General features: G+C 39.6%; 1 protein-coding gene across 1 annotated transcript in view; it reads right to left on the bottom strand.

Annotated features, from left to right (window-relative positions):
- ZNF608 (zinc finger protein 608) overlaps positions 1 to 17,654 on the bottom strand; it is an 81,213-nt gene extending 63,559 nt beyond the window's left edge. The window contains exon 1 of the mRNA XM_010561682.1: positions 16,767 to 17,654. Coding sequence (XP_010559984.1) covers positions 16,767 to 17,654 — 888 coding nt within the window. The remainder of the gene's footprint in view (positions 1 to 16,766) is intronic.
- Between the last annotated feature and the right edge of the window lie 2,179 nt (positions 17,655 to 19,833).

The following is a 19,833-nucleotide window of genomic DNA, read 5'->3' as shown; positions in this document are numbered from 1 at the left end:
TCCTAACACTGAATACAGCACAACATGGGGAGAAATGAAAAAGGCACTATGATGTGAGATTAAAATGCAAGGAGTTAGTATCACACAAATGCAAGCAAAAGTAAGAATAATCACTCATCTTGTGGAAATGAGGAGAAAGAATTACACATAAAGTATTGATGGCCTTCATGAAGAAAGCAGGCAATGTGATAAATAAAGTTGAAAGACTTTCAGTGCTCATTTCTCTTTTTTGGTTTTGTTTTTGGGGGTTTTTTGGGGGGTTGTTTTTTTTTTTTTTTAAATAAATTGCTCTGCTTAACCCGGAGATTGTAAATGCCAGTCTAAACGCCCAAATAAACTCAATACATTTAGGCTGGAGTCACACCCCTTCTTACAGCTGCAACTGAGCTAAATTGAAGCGAGGTTATCAAACCCAGCTACTAATCATCAGCCCCACCTCACCTATACTGGATGTCACTGCCTTTCTCTCCACATTGCCCGTGTAACCTCACCTTTCATCACAGCAAAGTTGGACACTGAGTCAGAAAATGCACACTGTTGTGATCACCTGGACTTTTTTTCTTGACAGAAGCAGGCTAGTGAATGGCCCACCTTGTAGAAAATAAGGAGGAAAAATAAAAAAGTACTCATTAGCGATAAGTATTGACAGTATTCTCAGTAGATGCCATTAGAACCCCACATGGGATTACAGCTCAAGTTTCATTTTCAGAAACCTAACAAAACTGTTCCACCGATACCTGCAGGCTTAGGCATGCTCTGGCAGTCAGCTACCAGTTTTGTCCTGGCACTGCTCCATTCACACCCGTTTCACAGATACAACTTCACTACACATCCAGATGCAAAGACTACAGTATAGCCAAGACATCTGCAGACACGATTCTGTAAGAGAGCTGTGAAAAACCTTTTGCGAGAGAAGTGAGGAAAAATGTGACCTTTTGTGTCCGGAAATCAAGAAAACAACATTTACCATAGCCCACTTCCACAGTGGCAAACCCGTAACGGTATCAAAGAGTTTCTACAGTGCTCCAAGAAGAGCTAGTTTTGGAGGTAGTGGTTCCTCTAAATGCAGTCTGACTTAAACCAAACCAAAGAAATTACATTTCCCCACTGAGAAGGCTTGTAATGATGCTTTGCTCTCATACCCCAAACCAATGAAGGCAGTAATTCAACTCCAAAGTGGGCTATGAGTTTATTTTTAAATGAAGCTGTAATTTAAAAGAGGAGTCAATTAATCTCAAAGTAACTAATATTTCCTCCCCGCTCATAGCCTGGTCTCTCAGCAAATGCTTTACAAATTTCATAATGACTAAAACAAATTAGCCTAATTACCTGGAAAACCTGGTATACTGACTTCCAGTTTACACATCAGATGACCTTCTCTAAGTCAAAACACTGAAAATACTGGAAGTATGAGAATGAACAACAAAGACGTCACACTCCTCATCCATGGAGCCAGTTCTTATTCACAAAAGTAAGTAAATACAGTGACTCCTTTGTGCAACAAATGCAAGATCAGATCAGAAACACCCATGGGCCATACAAATGCAGGCCAAATAGGACAGAGGAAAATGTACTCTGACCTCTGAATTTAAACGTATTGAAGGTTTGTCTCCTCCAAGATACTGAAAATTTGTTAGTGCAGGTTAAACCTGATAACCTGATTAACCCCCACTCAATTCTGAAAGTAGTATTGTATTTGCATGGCTTTTCTTGAAAGAATTAAAAGTTGATAAACTTAATTATAAGAAAGAGGAGCTCTTATGCCACCATAAATATTATCCAGAGCTATTTTTATCTTAATGACTTAAAATCATATCAGCAACTTCCTTTTTCTCAGAATTTTACCAGCCCCTTGGCTTCCAGTACTACTAAAACAACAACAACAACAAAAACAAATTAAGCCTGTATGAGATTTCCCAAAATGCCGAGATTAAATAATTTCTGTGTCTTAAATTGTTGATTTAGAATGCAAATTTCCTTTTGAATTGACTGAGACCCACACTCAGGGCAACACTGCTTAATTATCAGTTTTCACCCTACCAAGGAGATAGAGAAGTTCATTAAGTCTCTCAAGCATTCAGATACGGTACTACTGATAAAGAAAACCCTTAACTTTCTATTACATACTTCACTACATTGATCAAAAATTGAAGACTTAGCCTGGAGTGAATTTGTCTACTGGTAGTTAAGCCTCGCATACCTGCAAAAAAAGAATAATTTTGTCTTGAGAATTTATTAAACTTCACCTGTTATTTCAATGCTATCATTTTTAACCTGCAGTGTGAAGACCATCCGTGTATCTGTTAGAAGCACCAGATGCTTATAAATATGTATTATTTATATAATAAAATTATATACTTGTAAGTAGACACAAAAAAATACTACCACACAGAGGCTATGCCTTAACATTTCCTATTGCAAATTTCCTATTACAGACTGGTTTTTAGCTCTGCCAGTCACACTGTACAAGTTCTAAAGTACAATGTGAACAAAATCACAATACCAGAACATAATGTAAAGTTCTTTAAGGGTCACCTAGAACACTGCTTTCAAACACTTAAAATACAATGTCAACGCTCAGTTTACCAAATAGATGACATCAGATAACACACTGGTTTAATGGTCCAATGGAAATAGTCATTTCACTGCCTAGGGAGAAGACGAAAGAGACATAAATGTACACAGATATGCATGTAATTAGACTGCATATAAGAGACCCAATTCTTACATAACTTTCAAGGCACTATTCTCCTTGCAGAGATGTTAGTGCTAATACTTCTGTTCATTTCAAAGCAACCACATTCCACCTCTAAATGCAGTGGCTGAAGTGGCCTGTTACTTGGGGATACAGATACATGCACTTCACCATGTACTCTCTCTCATTCTCTGGATAAGGAAATACAGTGGAAACTTAAATATAAAGCAAAAAACACTCCATGAAGAATACTTTTGTTACGGTTACTACTTAGTAGACTACAGTTTGAGAGAGTAATATTTTTAATAGCACAGGCTACTGGCAATGCTCTTTATGTTTGTTTATATATAAGCTGAGAGTAACATTTTATATATCGTCAGTAAAGTTCAATCAACAATATGAAAAGAAACAACACATAGCTTTGCTAAGCACTTAAAAGGCCACACCTGAAGCTCATTAACTCCCTTCCTGTCCCCTTATGGAAACTATCCAATACAGTGTACACTAAAAACCTTATTCCTGTACTGGATTTCAAATACGAGCAACTGACAAGTTCTTTTTTTCCTGCATCTTTTGATTTTTCTTTACATAAACTTGCCACTAGTAAAAGGGATAAAAACATCAATGTCCATTTTATTATAATTGAAAGGGTATCAAACTAGAAGCATATTTTATAATGACTTCAGATGACCAGACGCAACTTGCCAAACTCACCTATGCCTACTCCCTCTCTCATGCAAAGTTACTATGGCCACTGAAGATGGAAAATGGCATATTTATAGCTGGTTTTACATAGGTCAAACATATTCTTCAGAAGGTTCATAATCCGATCAAATCAAAGCCAATTTTCACACAATCATAACACATTTTCCAAGAAGGTTTTGCCTACCAAGCTACTGGCAGCAGGGATGTCCTGTATAAATAAAGTGTTTTCTTTCCCATGACATTTCTTTCCCCTAATACACATCTTCCCTATTCAGACTTTGTAAATTAATTTTCACAGTCGTGATGGTGGGGAAATTACAGTAAAGAAGTCACAGAAAATTCAACTTAAAAGGTAGCAGTTTTGAAAGGCTGTAAATTACTGAAAAAGAGGAGGTTCAAATGAAGACGCTTAAACAACCTTTACCGTAGAGGTTACTCCACTTTTGCTATAATGCTTCTTGACTTTGATCTTTAAACCAATGACTCATGAAAATGGTATCTTCAAATTTACAGGCCACCAGTAAGTAGGTCTTTAAAAAAATGTTGTACAACAATAAAGCAGGAACCACAAGCACTTCTGAACCATTTGAACTGTCAACTAATTAATTATGATACTGAAACAAAGGCCCATTTAAAAAACTTGCTCTTAAAAAGGAGAGAGCAGAAAAAGAGAGAGGAAAAAAAGAGGGGGAAAAAAGGTCTTGTGAGCAAGCCAAACTGCATTTCAGGGAGAGAGGTTCAAGAAAACGTATTATGTTTGCTCACATTAACAGAGGCATTCCTCCCCCACACCATTCAGACAGAAAACAAAATAGGGCAGCTCTTCTTGCCACCGGCTGGTGCTCCTTAGCTGGAAGCAGCTCCAGTTGTCAGGTTCCTGTCAGCATGTAAAGCACACCAACACTTCCCTTCTCCCACCCTTTTGTTCGTACTTAATATGTGCACTTTGCTCAGCAGTCTTTGCTGTTAAACAATTCATTTTTTCCTTGCCTCCTCTGCTTTAGGAGGCAAAAATAGCAGGACTTAGTGACAAAATATAAAGCTCATTTCCTGTACCTTAGCGCCTCATTCTTTCACCTCCTTGTCCATAGGATTTGGCTACCAAATAGGTCTTAATCTGTAAACAAATGATTTGCTCCACAATTAAACCATTCAGTTCTTTTTTTTTTTTCCTTCCCCTTTCTTTGGCTGCTTGGCTGCTGTCCAATGTGGAGGCTCATAGGTTCTTCTATTATTTAGTGCTGGTTAAAAGGCAATAAGCTCATTTAGAGTTTATAAAACTATAAGCTATCAACAAAAGCATTTAATGCTTCTCTGAAGCACTGTGGCTTTTGCCTGAGAAATTAATAATGTGTGGTTGCATGTGTGTGTGTGTGTGTACCCATACGTGTGGATGTGTGGGGGTGGTTTTGTAAGTGCTGGCCTGGTTAAACACTTTGGATGTCTTTAAGTCAGTTATTGTAAGCTACAAATAGATACTTTTCACTCCAGTTTTAACTGTCTGTGTACTTTTTTTCTCAACAACTGGCAATCACAACAACTGCAGTTCACTGTGGTTACAGAGCTGAACCTCAAAGACTTGGACGTTGTATGAGAAAAAAAAAAAAGTCGTGCCGCTGCAGCATTTCACAATGTTTGCAAATATTGTTTCCTTATAAAACAATGTCGTGAATCACAGGAGTCTACTAGAGTCAGCAAAACTTTTAGAGAAATAAATAACATGTTAGGTTTCTCATCTCTGCAGTTAAAAAGTCACTCATGACCCAAGAGAAAACAAAGTAACATCAAGGTCATTTTCCTTTAGCTCTATTTTTACATTTTTGTTCTTGGTGGAAAATAAGTTCTCAGGGACTATGAACCAAAACACAGCATGTGTGTGTTTGCCTTCATTCAGATGTTTATACATACAACATGGGTCTAGCAGGCTACCACCTCAATGTGGGATGGTAAAGACAATGAAATATTTTTTTTAAATTGTCTATAAATAAGTGAATTATTGTAAATGAAAAGCTCAATTTACAGGTGTAAATCTCATTTAGAAATGACAGGCACTTAGCAATATCAACTTCAGCAATATACTTTCAATGAAATTCTGCAAGCCTATTTAAAGTCTATTACGGCTGCTGACATCAATCTGCCAAGCTGCAGAGTGCTAAGCTCCACTGAAGATTTGCACCTATAAATTTAGCTACTAGTATATTTGAATTAAGTACACTGTGTTTCTCCATATAGGCAACTACAGACATAAGGCATTGAGGTGGACAGGCAATAAAGCAGAACTGTCATGGAGCCCCTTTTGCCTGAACAAGGACTGAAGTTCAGACTCCCACTTGGGTTTAGATTCCACTCCTCTCCACAGTGTTTTAGTCTAGATTTCCACACATTCCACTCAAAATTTCACTTCTTCCCCCATGAATACAACAGTAAAGGCCATATTGCTACTGCAACTGCTCATAGGAATATGAACACTATAGGAGAATCCTGAAAACTCAAATTATATAAAATATTTTAAAGGTACACCCGTGTACTCATGCATATGCATGCACACAGAGGTACAGACACATACAAAGGGGCACACACAAACAGATTTTAATTAGCTGTACCTATTGAGACTCACCAAAGACCAAATAAGTCTCTGTCTCCCTCCCCCCAGCCAAATGACAACTTCTGGAGTTGCAGATAATAGGTGGCAGGCAGACAGGTGGCAGATAAGTATGTTCATCCTGAAAAACTAGTTAAAGGCTAAAAGAAAAAAATGTTGTGCTAGCCCTGCAGAAAAGAAGTGCCTCACATCCTGAACTGGCACAGCAATCACAACAAATTTTAACCTTAATTATAAGTATTGTTCATTTTTCAAATATATCCATATGCAATGTATCTTCAATAATTACCGACCAGCTGTAAAGGTTTTCTAAAATTTAAGCAGTAAGAGGCATTTTAAACCTATAATAAATATTCCAGTTTGAGGAAAAATGTAAATCTTGGAAATAGTTTGAAAATAGTTGGCAATGTTTCCTTCCAGAGTAAATCTGAAGGCTCAAAAATAAATATTCACGAGTATTAATTTGTTTCTAGATGTGTGCATGCAAGTAAAACAGCAGCCATAATGTGGAAATTTGAGTCACATTTTGCAGCTAATTGGAAGCAGATTAGAATTCTGCCTCAGGGGAACATTGTCAAACTAGAAGCTGGAGCAAATGAAGAAAGAGGTGAAAGCATCGTGAAGAGCTGACAGATTTACAGTGCTCAAGGCAATAAACGGGTACTAGATGAAAATGAATGTGCTTCACTGTACTGCATGCAGTTTTCCGTCATATCTCAGCAATAACAGCATACAGCCATGAAACTATTATTTTTCAGAGAGATGGTGAAGGAAAGAGTAAAAATGAACAAAACACTATTCAGGTGGTGTGCAAAAAAAATATAAATCAAACAGTGGTTCGAGTTGTTACAAGAATAATCAAATTGGTCATACTGGGCCCTGTTTTGTAACCTGGACTCATCTCAAGTAGGGCTTACACAGACATAATGCAATTAACTACTTACTTGAGTTGAGAAAGGGCTGTAAGCCCTTGCTCACTGTGAGCAAGAGTCAAAGCATTCAGCTCTTAAGAGAAAAAAAAAAAATCACACAGATTTTATATTTTTAGAGCTACAAATAACACAGAACCCAGCAGACAGATATATCGGAGCCAAGAGGGAAAAAATCCTTTTTAGAGGGTGATTAGGAAGGGTTGGAGGGGAATATAAAAATGAAAATAAAGTGTAGAGGCTAGTGTACCAATGCTGTAATGGAAACAGCTGCTAGCTTTCTCCTTCAATGTTTGGCATCTGGTGCAGCATCATAGGAAAGATTGTTAAAGGATCTGGATATGAAATGTAAATATAGACTATTAGCCAAAACTCAGTTGCTGTATTTATAAAACAGTAGCAGCTCTTTTTTTTATATATCTATATATACACACACACACATATACATATATACGTATCCACCTCCTCCATATGTAAGTATATATATTGATATACATACATACACACACATGTACAATCCTGTCCTTAAACAGCAACTAGTAACACTATCACATGATACTGCACCTTACTACTAGCTGAAGTGGGTAAAAACATTAATTTAGTTTTTTAGTAACACTGGGCGTGGAACAACCACCTTCATTGTTCTCAAACTGCAGCAGTATTTTTCCTTCAAATTCCAGAACTCCAGTGCAATTCAACATACACTGCCTAAGATTAAGCCCAGTGCAAAAATTAACCAGTAAAACTTTATGTCAAATATCTTCAATATATCCAGAAAAATACTCCTGGAATATTAGATTCTTATCATCAGTGCCAGCTAACTAAACAACTCCCCGGACATTTACTAAATCAGATTTAAAACTCCTAGCTGCAAAACAAAGTTCAACTGGGTAATGAGGTCCATTTCTAATTGTATTTGCTTCTATTACCTTTTGCCGCAGAGATACAGATCTACTTTCATTTCCCTCCTTCAAAAAGGAAGAATTGGCAAGAACATAAAACCCCGAAACATGCAACTACTGCCATTACTCCACTGCTATAAGCCTATAATAAAGCACAGATTTGATAGTACTATCCATGTAGTGTGGCGAACCACACACAAATAAACAGTTCTCCACGAAGAATGAAAACCCAAAGACCAAACCCTTCCAATTCAAACATTATTGTTGCTTTTAACATAAGCCATCCACAGAAATCAGCCAAGGAGGTGACAGGAAATCCAAAAATAATTTGGTCTGGCCCTACGCACTATGAGAAAGGAGATTACAAGTTGCTTTCCACTCTTCTTACTGTTTGAGGAAAGCTGTGAAAACTACAAAAGTTATGCTTATGTAACAGATACCTATGGTACCACTCCTGTGACAGACGTATTTCTACCATGGTTCAGCACAGCATCACTGAAATTCATCAGTAAGGTGGAATTTGAGTAGTGTAGGAATTTGAGTGTTGAGTAGGAATTTATGTTGGGGGGCATAGGGGTGGACTTAACAAAATCCCTGAACTAATTCAATGGCTAATGCAAATTGCTAAACGTGTGCAAAATCAAACTGTCTACGACACACAGTTAAAGAGGCCAGATGTGCCTCAAAATTTCCTGGGAAACCAAGCCTAAACTTGGTGCTTTCTTTTATCAGAATGAAGAAAGCGAGCTCTAGGAGTTTACAAAAGTGTGACCAATTGGAGCTTAGTCTTCTGTTGCTAATTGAGGCATGAAAAAAAAGAGCCAGTTTCTGAGGGCAAACTACAAACATGTACTTCTTATATTCCACTGCCACATGATAAAAAACAGAATCAAGCTGACTGGTAGAAACTTGACTGGCAACCAAAGACCAAGCTATTATTTCAAACTGTTATGGGAAAGCAATAAAATTGCTACCAGGTCTCCTCATGTTACTCTTCAATAAAAAGAAGCCATCAGGGAAATAAGAGGAAAAGAAAACACATCAAAACCTCTAAAGTTCCTTTAAGTAAAAATACACTTCTGTGGCATAATGCCATCTGCTCCTTGGTTAACATGACAAGACAATTCAACAACTAGAATACCAGTGTTTTGAAAACACCACATAACCACAATCAATACATTTTAGTTTGCTCTTTTGACTGCAAAAACTGCATTCACATGCCACTATTGGCACATGCTTCAAACACCCCCATGAGGACATTTTTCTTACGTTATTGTTTGGTGGAGATTCTCAGGAGACAGAAACACCTCCGCCAAGCTGGGTTTGTGCCCAAGAATGAGATTTAGGCTAGGAAGACTCAAAGACTGGGAGAAGAAGATGGGAGAAGATAAGGGAACAAAATGTTTGATATTTTTTTCTGAAAATTGCCAAGTCAAAATGGTTGAGGAAGACTTACATAAAAGACATACAATTCAACGTAGCACGTCTTCACTTCAGAATTATTGAAACAAAGAGCATTCACATTTAATTACCAATGGCTTTGATCTGAATAGCCTCAGTGGACATTACAGTTGGATGCTAGAAAACTTGATCCCTTCGTTTTGAGATGCTGCAGTATTTGCCAACTTACAGGAAAAGCAGACATATTATAAACATCTGCCACTACAACGCAACTTTTTCACTTCCACTGTTGGCTTAAGAGTTCAGAAAATTTAAACACCATAGCTACCCTAGAGCTGGAAAACCTACACATACAGTCACCAATCCTATTTTATTGCATGCAACTTACACTACGTGGTCACTTAAGTTGTTTAATCAAGTAATCTTATATATAAGCATATATATTATGTATGTATACATGTACACGCAAAAAGGGGCATCAGAGGAAACTACCTATTCCCACCCCCTCGAATTTTCTCTCAGCTTTTTCAAAAAAGGGGGGGTGGAGAAACAACAAAGAACTTGCTTGTCAGTCAAGTCACTCTGAACAGTTTTACAACCTTTCATTCAAATGTAAAGGCTTTGTTCCAATTGCCAAGACCATTTAGACAGAATTAAAAGAGAAAATGCAATAGAGTGTGCTTACTGAAACCCTGGCTACAGCACAACCAAAAGTCATAGTCTGATCTTCATATTTGCTGAAATGGCTACTCATAGCCTGCAGTAAATTGTGGTTTTAATTCAAGAATGTAATAAATAATAAAACAAAATCTTGTGATTTAAAATCTCATTTTAAGAAAAACCCTCAAGTCCTGCTATGAAAACTGGTAATTATCTTTATTAAAATTATGTCATTTCGAACATATTTTTAAGCAAATTAAAAAATGATAGCTTGTATTATTATTCACTTTAGCATAATGCTCCACCACAAAAGAGTTCCACTGGGCAGAAACACTCTGGTGCAAAAAAGAGAAGACGACAAAAAAGTTCATCAAATTGGAAAAAAAAAAAAAACAAAAAACAAACTTTTCTAAATTTTAAAAAGCTATTTACTTTTTGTTATTTTGTCATCATCAGAAATTTTCAGGGAACACTGTTTCACTGTCTTTCACCCAACACAGAATATTACATACAGACCAACATTTTTAAAACAATCAATACCTTTTCTGTGATTATTATTAAGAAATAAAAATAACTCCTTGACATGTAAACACACTAAAAACAAACACTAGTTTTTATCAAAAGCATGGCCAGCCCTTCAACTGAAGTCACTGCATCCACAGATCCACAGGTGTGACCCTGTCTGAGGACTCATGGGAGAATGTATTTCTGCTGTAAGAAATAAAGCACTGTTAAGAAGTCATATAATCTCTCTAGCCTTTCAGGAAACACAGTGACATATCACCATGTATGTTAGAACATTATATAAGTACAATATAAAGCTGGTACAGTGCTAAGCATATTACATAAAGAATAACCTGGTTGTTGGATCATCGTACAAAGTATCTTAGCTCAGAGCAAGGCAGACTTTAAAACTTGGGTTATATTCAGCAATCCCAACTGTATACCATGGAACAAATCTGGAACATGTAGCTGGCATGCCATTCAAAAAGTGAATACTGTATCTGAGAAATACAGAACATGTGGCAAGGACACAAAGATGCCTAAGTAGCTGTGGAAGTAATCTTACGTTTTGTCAAGGGTGGGTGATGGAAATCCAAAGTATGTATGTCTTTATCCAGAACAGAAGTTGGTGTTTCTGATAGCAGAAATGTTAGTACTTCTGAGACCATATTCCTGATGATGCTTGTAAAATGTGCTCAATACCACATGTACCAGTAACAACACATAAGATGTGGAGAAACACAGATTATTTTTTTTTTTTACTCTTTTAGCCTGCTTTCACAAATGCAAATCGCATGGATAACACAGAGCAAATAAAGGGGAACCTGCATTCAGCAATGCAAAGCATGTATCCAATTAACAGAAAGCAGGCCACTGAATCTCCCACAAACATTTGTACTACAGAGCCTACAGATGACACCTTTTAAAAACTAGATCATTCATTTCTTGGGGGGGTGGGGGGGAGCACGAGTTTTAGCATGCAAGAAAAACTGCACATTTCAAATTTATGATTTACGTTGTTGTCGATAAAATAGCTTTCCAATTATCGAGGCCCTAGTAGAAGAAGCTGGAATGCATTATGTGTTAATGATCACAACCAGGGGTCCAAGCTTTACTCTTTTGTCAAGAGCTACAGCAGATCCTCCCCGCAGTTTCACCATTAACATGTCTGTTTCCTGTCAGACCACTCAGAGATAATGTCATTTATCTCAGGGCGGCACAAGACCAGTCATTAGCTTCAGTAAAAGACCTCAAACAAAGGCCGGATGGCGTTTTATCCAGGGCTCGTAGGCTGCAGCCAAGAATCTCACTGCCTCACAGTTCAGAACTTAAGTTATCTTTAAAAGAGTAATTTTCCCCCTATCAACAATTCTAGAACACTTCTCTGAAGAGCTGAAAAGTCTCTGCATGGAAAATTTTAGTCAATGGTTTTATCATATGCAATTAGGTGACTGATAAGAGCTTGCTAAAGTTATCCTTTGAGAGCCCCTGCCCCCCCTTCCTTTTACCTCGTAGGGAAAAGTTGACAGAATAATTCAGGTTCTACCTAAATAGTCAGACCTTTGAAGAACTGACCCTTATTGTGTTTGCCTGCAGGAGGTGATTCACTATTATAAATTCTTCAATGACTGAGCTTCTGGAAATCTCTTTAAATGAAAGTGGAACTGGTTAACTGTATGTACGAACATGTGTTTTCACAGTCTCTCCTGTATTACTGCATCTCAGAAAGCTTCTATAAAGTGCCAGGTGAAGTAGTAGTAGTAGTCGTAGTCGTAGTAGTAGTAATAATAATAACAATAATAATAATAGAAAGTCGGAAAAATATGATCAAATCTCAGCTATTCAATTCCTGGGTTTATGCTGAAAACTAGGAACAGATGGTACTTTCCACGTTACTTGAATCTGGTTATTGAACACCTCTATGCTTACAGGAGATTTTGCTTAGCACTTTTAACATACATTTCATTTATTGGACTATAAAATGCTACTTTGGAAAAACAAGTCTTTATATAGCTATAATTAAAACAGTCTTGCAGGAAAGCCCTCTAACATGGAGAACATGGTTAACCTCATGACATCTGGACAATCAATCCCTTCCTTTTTACTGGGTATTTATGAAGTTATTAAAATTGTAAAATTACCAATGCCGAAAGTGAAACATTTTTCCAGTAGTTCCAAGTAAGGTTATCAGCGTCCCTACTTTATTTTATAAATGTTCTAGACCAGCCTCCATTGTGCTACGCTAACTCTTGCTCTGCACAGGAATTGAACAGCAGATCTGGTCATACATATTGGCAGAGGTCAGCAGGTTCACACAGAAAGCTTTCCTCGGCCAAAGGGCAACACCTCTTCACCCAGCTCAAAAAGCACCGTCACACTACTAGACAGCACTACAGAACTTTAAGAACCTTGAGCTGTGCTTATTGTTAGACACCCATAGTTATCAATGTTTTTAACAGCTAAATCCCCTATGTAGCTTTCAAAACAGTTTGCTGTCAAACAACAATAGACTTTGTTCTTTAATTACAGCGAGTGACCTCCCTGCCCTTTTATTTCACAGTGAATAAACTACACACAAGGCCGGCAAGAAAAGTACATGAAAAGCATATCTCCATAACATCATCAATCAAAGCATGTACTTAAATGATTTACATCAATAGGTAAAATGCACACGGTTTCCTGATGAAGTGTAAAACACTCTCAATCCCGCTATTAAAAAAAACAAAACAGTGAAGATAAAATAAACAATACCAGCCAACATGTTAATTTGCCGAAGACAACTTTCAGATGTGAAATGCAGTCTTAATGAGAAGCAATAAGCTAATACAAGAGAAAAACTCAATCCTGGAGTATCACTAGACTGATTCATTTAAAAACCTGCAACTAGACACCTCTGATTATGGCTTTGTATCTTCTGTACTATTGTGACGTAAACATACTGATTTTCACATGCCAGATAGAATTTTCCCGTATCTCAAATTCTGAGTGTTTGAATCCCCAAATCTCCCTGCAACACACACAAAGCAAATTCTTGTAGACACTGACCACTCTTCAGTGTAACAGCTGTTAAAAATACAAAAAACTTGGCTGAAACAGATGAAGAGTTCATGCTGACAATCAGTCAGTAACTGTGCTAAAAACAGTATGGATGAGAAATGGAAAATGGAGACAGGTTTTAACACCAAAAATCTTAGCAGTGGTTAGCCTACCTGTCAAAGCTACTTATTCAGACATGTCACTGGTGGCTTAACCACAAAATGGGCTGCACAAATATAGCTCAAACATCTTAGAATTACAGCATACTTTGACTTTATCCACATATTAGGGGAGTGGCAACTTTTACAACGTACTTGCGGTTTCCGCATAAAAGAGCCAGCAGAACACAGTCATTGATTTAATTAGGCTTCATAAGATCCAATTTATCATGTTCTACATGACTTTCTGCAGCAAGGAAACAGAATAAATAGACCAAAAATAGACACTGAAGCATGCTGTGAAAGCTGAATAGTAACTACAACTCCTGGGAATCTGCTCCAAGTTTTTCACAAATAGTAAACAAATGCAGTATTATATACCACACCACTTACAGAAACCTATAGATTTTGAATCGGCAGGCATGAACTCCTTTGTATCTAAGAGGAAACATCCAAATTCATGAGACGTCTTTCACAACACTAAGATAACTGGAAATTGATTTTAACATGCAGGCTTGAAAATTACATATTTATCTATAGACACAAGGTGCTTTGTGCATGTACAGCATACATGTTCTAGTGTATAAGCAGCCAAAGCGAGAACACTTAAGGAATCTAAAACCCTTAAAATATATATAGATTTCTAATTATTATTAAACATTTGGTAAGAAAGCCAGAACACTTAAGTTTCGCTAACAGTGCCACAGGCTGGGCTTAAAGAGCTTTATTATTATTGTACGTCTAGAAGTGAACATTCTTTGGGAAGAGAAACACTAAGGGATGTTATTTAAGACAGCAAGCAAGCACACCATTGTCCCAGACAATGGCCAACGCTGCACGACTCTAATGTGCGAAGCCTGTATTAAAGTCGGTGTGTTCCAAAAGCAGTCAGTGGCTGCTACTGGAAATGCAAGCTCCAAACCTCCTCCTGGAGCAACAACTACAACACGAAGTGTACCACTGGCTCTGAGCCGCTCCATACATGTTTGCTCTGAATTTGCATGCCATCCAATGTACACTGCACGTCACATTACTCCCATGTATATGGATTCTTCATACAATTTCCTGTGTGACTAGAGAGTGAAAAGAACACAAAAACGGAAGAAACCACACCACCCTCTAATCTCTGTTGCCATGACAGCAGCCTTTGAGATACTGAAATGTTCAGATTGCCAGCTAAACAAAATTGTTGAATGTGAACATTTGGCTGAGAGATTAAAAGGCTAAGGGGGTTGCAAAAGGGCAGTACCTCCCACATTCCAGGCAGCCACTGAATCCAATCAAATGGTTCTGACTCTTTAACCACAGCCATTGTGAAGACCGGATTAGGGCAATTTATCTAGATAGTTAAAACAGATTAGAGAACTGCAATTTGAGGACTATTGGCAACAGAAGTAAATGCCTACTGTACTAAGTTAATAAAGAGACTGTGAGATTTTAGGACACCTTTCCGCCGGGAACAGAACTTCCATAAATCAAAGCCCAAACATATACACATGAATTACAGCAATCTGGTTTTCTCATCTGCATTTAGAAAAGGTCACAAGGCTCATTCAAATTCATCCATAGATATGCTACCTTAAAAGCAATATTATGCGTACAATATGAAATTTAATTTGTTCCTTGCCTTGAACAGAAGCCTTTGAAATTGTCTTCCAGTTTTAACAAATATCTGATGTCACAAACACACAAATCTAATCCTCCAGTCAAATATGATTACAAAAACTTCAACATGACCGAAATACAGAACAGCCACTAATGGGGCGTAAAAAGACATAACTTTTCCCTGAGACCTTCAGCCCTCCCAGACACTTGCAGACTGTACAGTTAACACCGACCCGAAAGTTTTCCCATCTCTGAACATGCGCTCAGGGAAGCTGTAAAATCAGGTAATTTAACACCAACAGCTGACAATAAAGCCACAATCTAACACCCTAAGATTGTTCATTCAGGGGGTGTTGGTTTATTTTTTTCAGGCAGACCAGCTTATCTTTAACAACCTGTAGAATTCATCGGACTCGTAATCCTGGGCCAACGCTTGCCCCCAGGTCCCCCAGAAGATGCCTTCTGCCCTACGGACAGAACAATTCCCGCCGACACCAGAACCTCCTTGAACCAGTGGTTAACAAAAGCCAAGCTCTGCCCCTGCCCTTCCCGAAGTGTAGAGTCGTGGCCATCTATTCTTACAGAAAACATCCTTCGTAAGGTAATGGAAAGGAGGAAAAACACCCCATCCCCCCGCTCCCCCCATCTGATTTCTTTCATACATTTCAACCACTCAACAAACGAGCAGTTCACATCCAAGAGCAGCGGGGCTCAGACAGGAGAGCTCTCCCAGGAAGGAGACAAACCGCTCCCCTCTGTTCCACAAGCTGTTTTAGACACACACATCTCAGCACAAGGTGCACTCCCCTCCTCCCAGCCTCCTCCTTCCAGGAAGAGGGGAGGCACCGCCTGTCTGCCGGCTCCTTCCTCCCTCTCCTCCACCCACACCAGCTTCTGGGGGCCTCTGGGCAGGAGCCCCCACTATGAAAAGCATCCCGCGTCTCTCCACAAAGCGCAACAGCGGAGCCCAGGTCTCTGCCGATGCCTCCTGTTTCCCCCCCCCCAGTGCAATCTCGACTCCAGACAGCGGGTCAGAGGAGAGGAAGGGAGAGGGGTCCCTTCAGACTTCGGGAGAGGAATGGCCGTGAATGCCCACCGGGGTTGTGGAACAGTGTCAGCACAGGGCGCCTGGAGCCTGAGCTATGCACCCCCCTAGGCAAACGCACAGACCTCCAGCCTGCAAGCACGTGCCATCCCACTGGTACCAACACTGCTGCTCCCTGCTAAAACCAGCGATGGCTCAGTCAGGGTCATCTCGGGGTTCCTCCTTCTGGGTGAGTGTGACCAAAAGGAACAGACAAAACAGGAACGTTCTCCAGGGCTGGGGACAGGGAGGGGAAATCAAAGGCAGAGCAGCGCACTCAAAACATGGTGTCTTCTCTCTAGGGAAGAGGTCTCAGGGTTGTTTTGGTTTGGTTTGGCTTTTTTAAGAGAAAGAGGAAGAACAGATAGATGTCACAAACACATAGCAGAGAGGAGGACGCAGGAGCCAAACACACAGTTGTGGAACATTTATTACAGACACAGGGAGACACAGAAGAGAAGAGGTGGAGAGGAGCTTTGTCCTACCTTTTCTGTTTTCAATTTCTTGATTCGCCTGTGGCTCTCCTCCTCCTCCTCTTCCTTCTTTACCAAAATAGAGTTCCCCATTAACCCTGAATCCGGGGTACTTTTGCTCACCTCCCCCACAGCAGAGGAGGTGCAGTGGAAGGGGCTGCTGCTTCCACCGCCACCTCCCTTGGCCCCGAAGCCATAGAGGTGCCCAGGGGGAGCTTGGCTGCCGCCACCCCCGCTGCCATTGGGGTGGCCCTGCTGGAGGTCATGCTGCTTGTCCTTCCTGGATTTTCCCGCATCCTTATCCCGCTTGGAGCCTCTGCTGCCCGGGGCTTTACCTGGTTTCTCCTCTTTGTTTTTCCCACAAGAGGCAATGGTGGTGGTGTTGCTGGTGGTGTTATTATTGCCGTTTGGGTTACTGCTCACGCTTTGACCCAGTGCTGAATTCATGCCAGTTGCCTCTCCAGGGCGCCCTTGGACTTCCTGCCTCTTGCCAGCACTGCTGATCTCAGGAATCCCATACAAGGCAGCAGAAGGCAGAGATTTATTAGCATCCTTGGAAGTTTTACTCCTTTTCACTTTTGATTTGCTAGTCTCTTTGTGAGAGGAATTCCCCTGGGGAGCAGAGGGCTGAACAGAAGCGAATTTTAGGCCATCAGCTAAGGCTGAGGTAGCATTAGCCCCACTGGAAGCCAGACCCCCGCAATCCTTGGAGCTGGTGTTGCTGCTGCTGGTGGTATTAGTAGAATTATTCATCTCAAATTTCTGTCTGTCCTTCTCCAAATCGGCGTCCAAATCGATTATTAAATTCCCAACACCGATTTCCCAGTCATCGCCACTGTCATAAGTGTCAACCGCGTTTGGATCCACACCTTTTCCTGCAGTGGAAGTGTTCAATGACATCCTGAAGACGAGATCTCTAGAGTAAAAATCCGATGAACTTTCCTTTGGAGATGTGGGGACATTCGTTTATCTCCGTTGGGCTCTCTTAAGTTCAACTCTTCTTGTCTTCCTCCCCCAGGTGTGTCTAGGTTCACAACCCGCAGTCCACGTCCACCTTGTCCTGTGAGGGGAAAAGTCAAATATTTCTTGTCTGGGTGTTACCAGAACATAATACGACTAATAAAAAGGGGGCAAGGTAGGGGGAGCAAAATCATTCACCGTTGCCACGGGTTTTTCTTAAGTTTGTTAAACCGGAGGCAACGGCCGTGATGCTTTTACAGTGAGCATCTTTAATCTAGTTCTACACCAACATCCACAATCTGTCAAAAAGTCATGTTCACAAAAAAAAAAAAAAAAGAAAGAAAGAAAAAATTAACTACATGATTTAAATCCATAAAGCTCAGGAAATACAGTCTTAGAAGTGGTGCCTAGCTGTTGGAGCACATGTTGTAATCTAACCTCTTGGACGACCACCTAGGCACGAAAGGGAGAAAAGGAAGGACACAGATTCACTCTCCACTGCATTCCATGGATTTTGTGGCTTTAAACCAGACCCTTGAAGTTTTGTGACTCTCCTATCTTTTACCCTCCTTCCACTTAATCTCTTGGGGGGGGGGGAGAGGGAGTGCTAAAGGAAGTGGGAAACCTCATTTTCCTTGCCACAATACAGCTTCTGTTAAAAACCAACAACCTACAAACACAAATGTTTACTGGAAAATATTAAACTCCATAGGTTAAAAAAAAGAATTAGAAAAGAAATAAAAAGGTCTTTTTTCTTTAAAAAAAAATTCTCAAGATAACAGTTCTAAAAGCAGTTATAATGTACTCATAGGTCACACAATTGTTAGGTCTGTTAAATATAGTATTACTGACTGTACAGGAAACTGATTAAGACATACACTTTAAGTGATCTGCACCAAGGTGGCCTCAGTGACCGCAAATGAGTGTGTGTTTGACAAAGCTTAGTTAAAACGATTTTTAAAGGGATCTCTCCCTTTTACAGACGACTGTCGAAATACTGATACATATATATGCATAATGCTTACCTTTAATCCTTTATCATTTTTTAATTAAACCAGCAAATCAAAATGCTGTTCCCACACGTCTCAGCAACAACTCTGTGCCTCATTTTACTTAAAGAGCAAGTGATCAAGAAGTAGGAAGCAAGTATCATCTCAGCCAGTACAAATCGGTCAATAACATATCTCCCCCTACTTTGGCACACGGATCAGAAGTCCTTTTTTTGTTTGTTTAGGTTTTTTTCCTCCTTGCTTAAAAAAAAAATAATAATAAAAAAAAAATGCTGAGCCTCACAACTTTACCAGATGGCAGGTAATATTTCATATTCAGAACTGAAGCATCAAGGACCAGATTTTTGTTTGTTTGCTTTTCCTGAATAAGCACCGAGACGTAATAATCATCACAGTAATTAAAAAAAAAAAAATGTTTCCCCAACTTCACACTCCGTCTTCAGCCCCGGACCTGGGAGCCATCCTGATCAGTAAGTAATGATCCCATGAAACAAACCTACAGGCGCCTGGGTGTTACAAGACAGAATGTGCTAACATCGGGATAAATTAGTGAAAGGGAGGAAGGAAAAAAAGAAGAAGAAAGGACTGAAAATCTGGGCTGGATTCCGCCTGTTAGTTGGGAAGTGGCATTTTTTTCGCCCGTCCTGACAGATCTGATTTCTTGAAGTAACTTGAAGGGAAGCGGGGGGGGGGGGGGGGGGGGGGGGGGGGGGGGAGGAAGAGGAGGAGGAACGGGAGGGGGGAATCACTGATCTGATAAACCGGTTATCAAAACATTTTGTGGGAGTGGAGGAAGGACAGCGTGCTCTCAAACGAAGTAAATTTTCCCAGGGATAGCATTTCGGGGAGGGGGGTGTCTGTCCCTGTCTCCCCCGCCTTAAATCAGCGCTTTTTAAAAATAATTAAAAAAGCATAGGCACAGATCAGAGTTTCAAATTGCTTTCTCGGGAAAAAAAAAAAAAAAAGAAAAAGAAAAACCCAGGAGCTTGGGCTAATCAGTCATGCGGTAAGTAATTCAGTAATTAGAGTCCGAGGAGATAAAGCAGACGACCTTTTTTTCAGGACAGATCGCTCCCCCCTTATTGTCTGGGCAAACCTCGCAGCCTACA

Source organism: Haliaeetus leucocephalus, unplaced genomic scaffold (genome assembly GCF_000737465.1).
Source record: "Haliaeetus leucocephalus isolate CR32 unplaced genomic scaffold, Haliaeetus_leucocephalus-4.0 Scaffold150, whole genome shotgun sequence".
Lineage (NCBI taxonomy): Eukaryota > Metazoa > Chordata > Aves > Accipitriformes > Accipitridae > Haliaeetus > Haliaeetus leucocephalus.
This window is presented reverse-complemented; position numbering and strand designations above follow the sequence as displayed.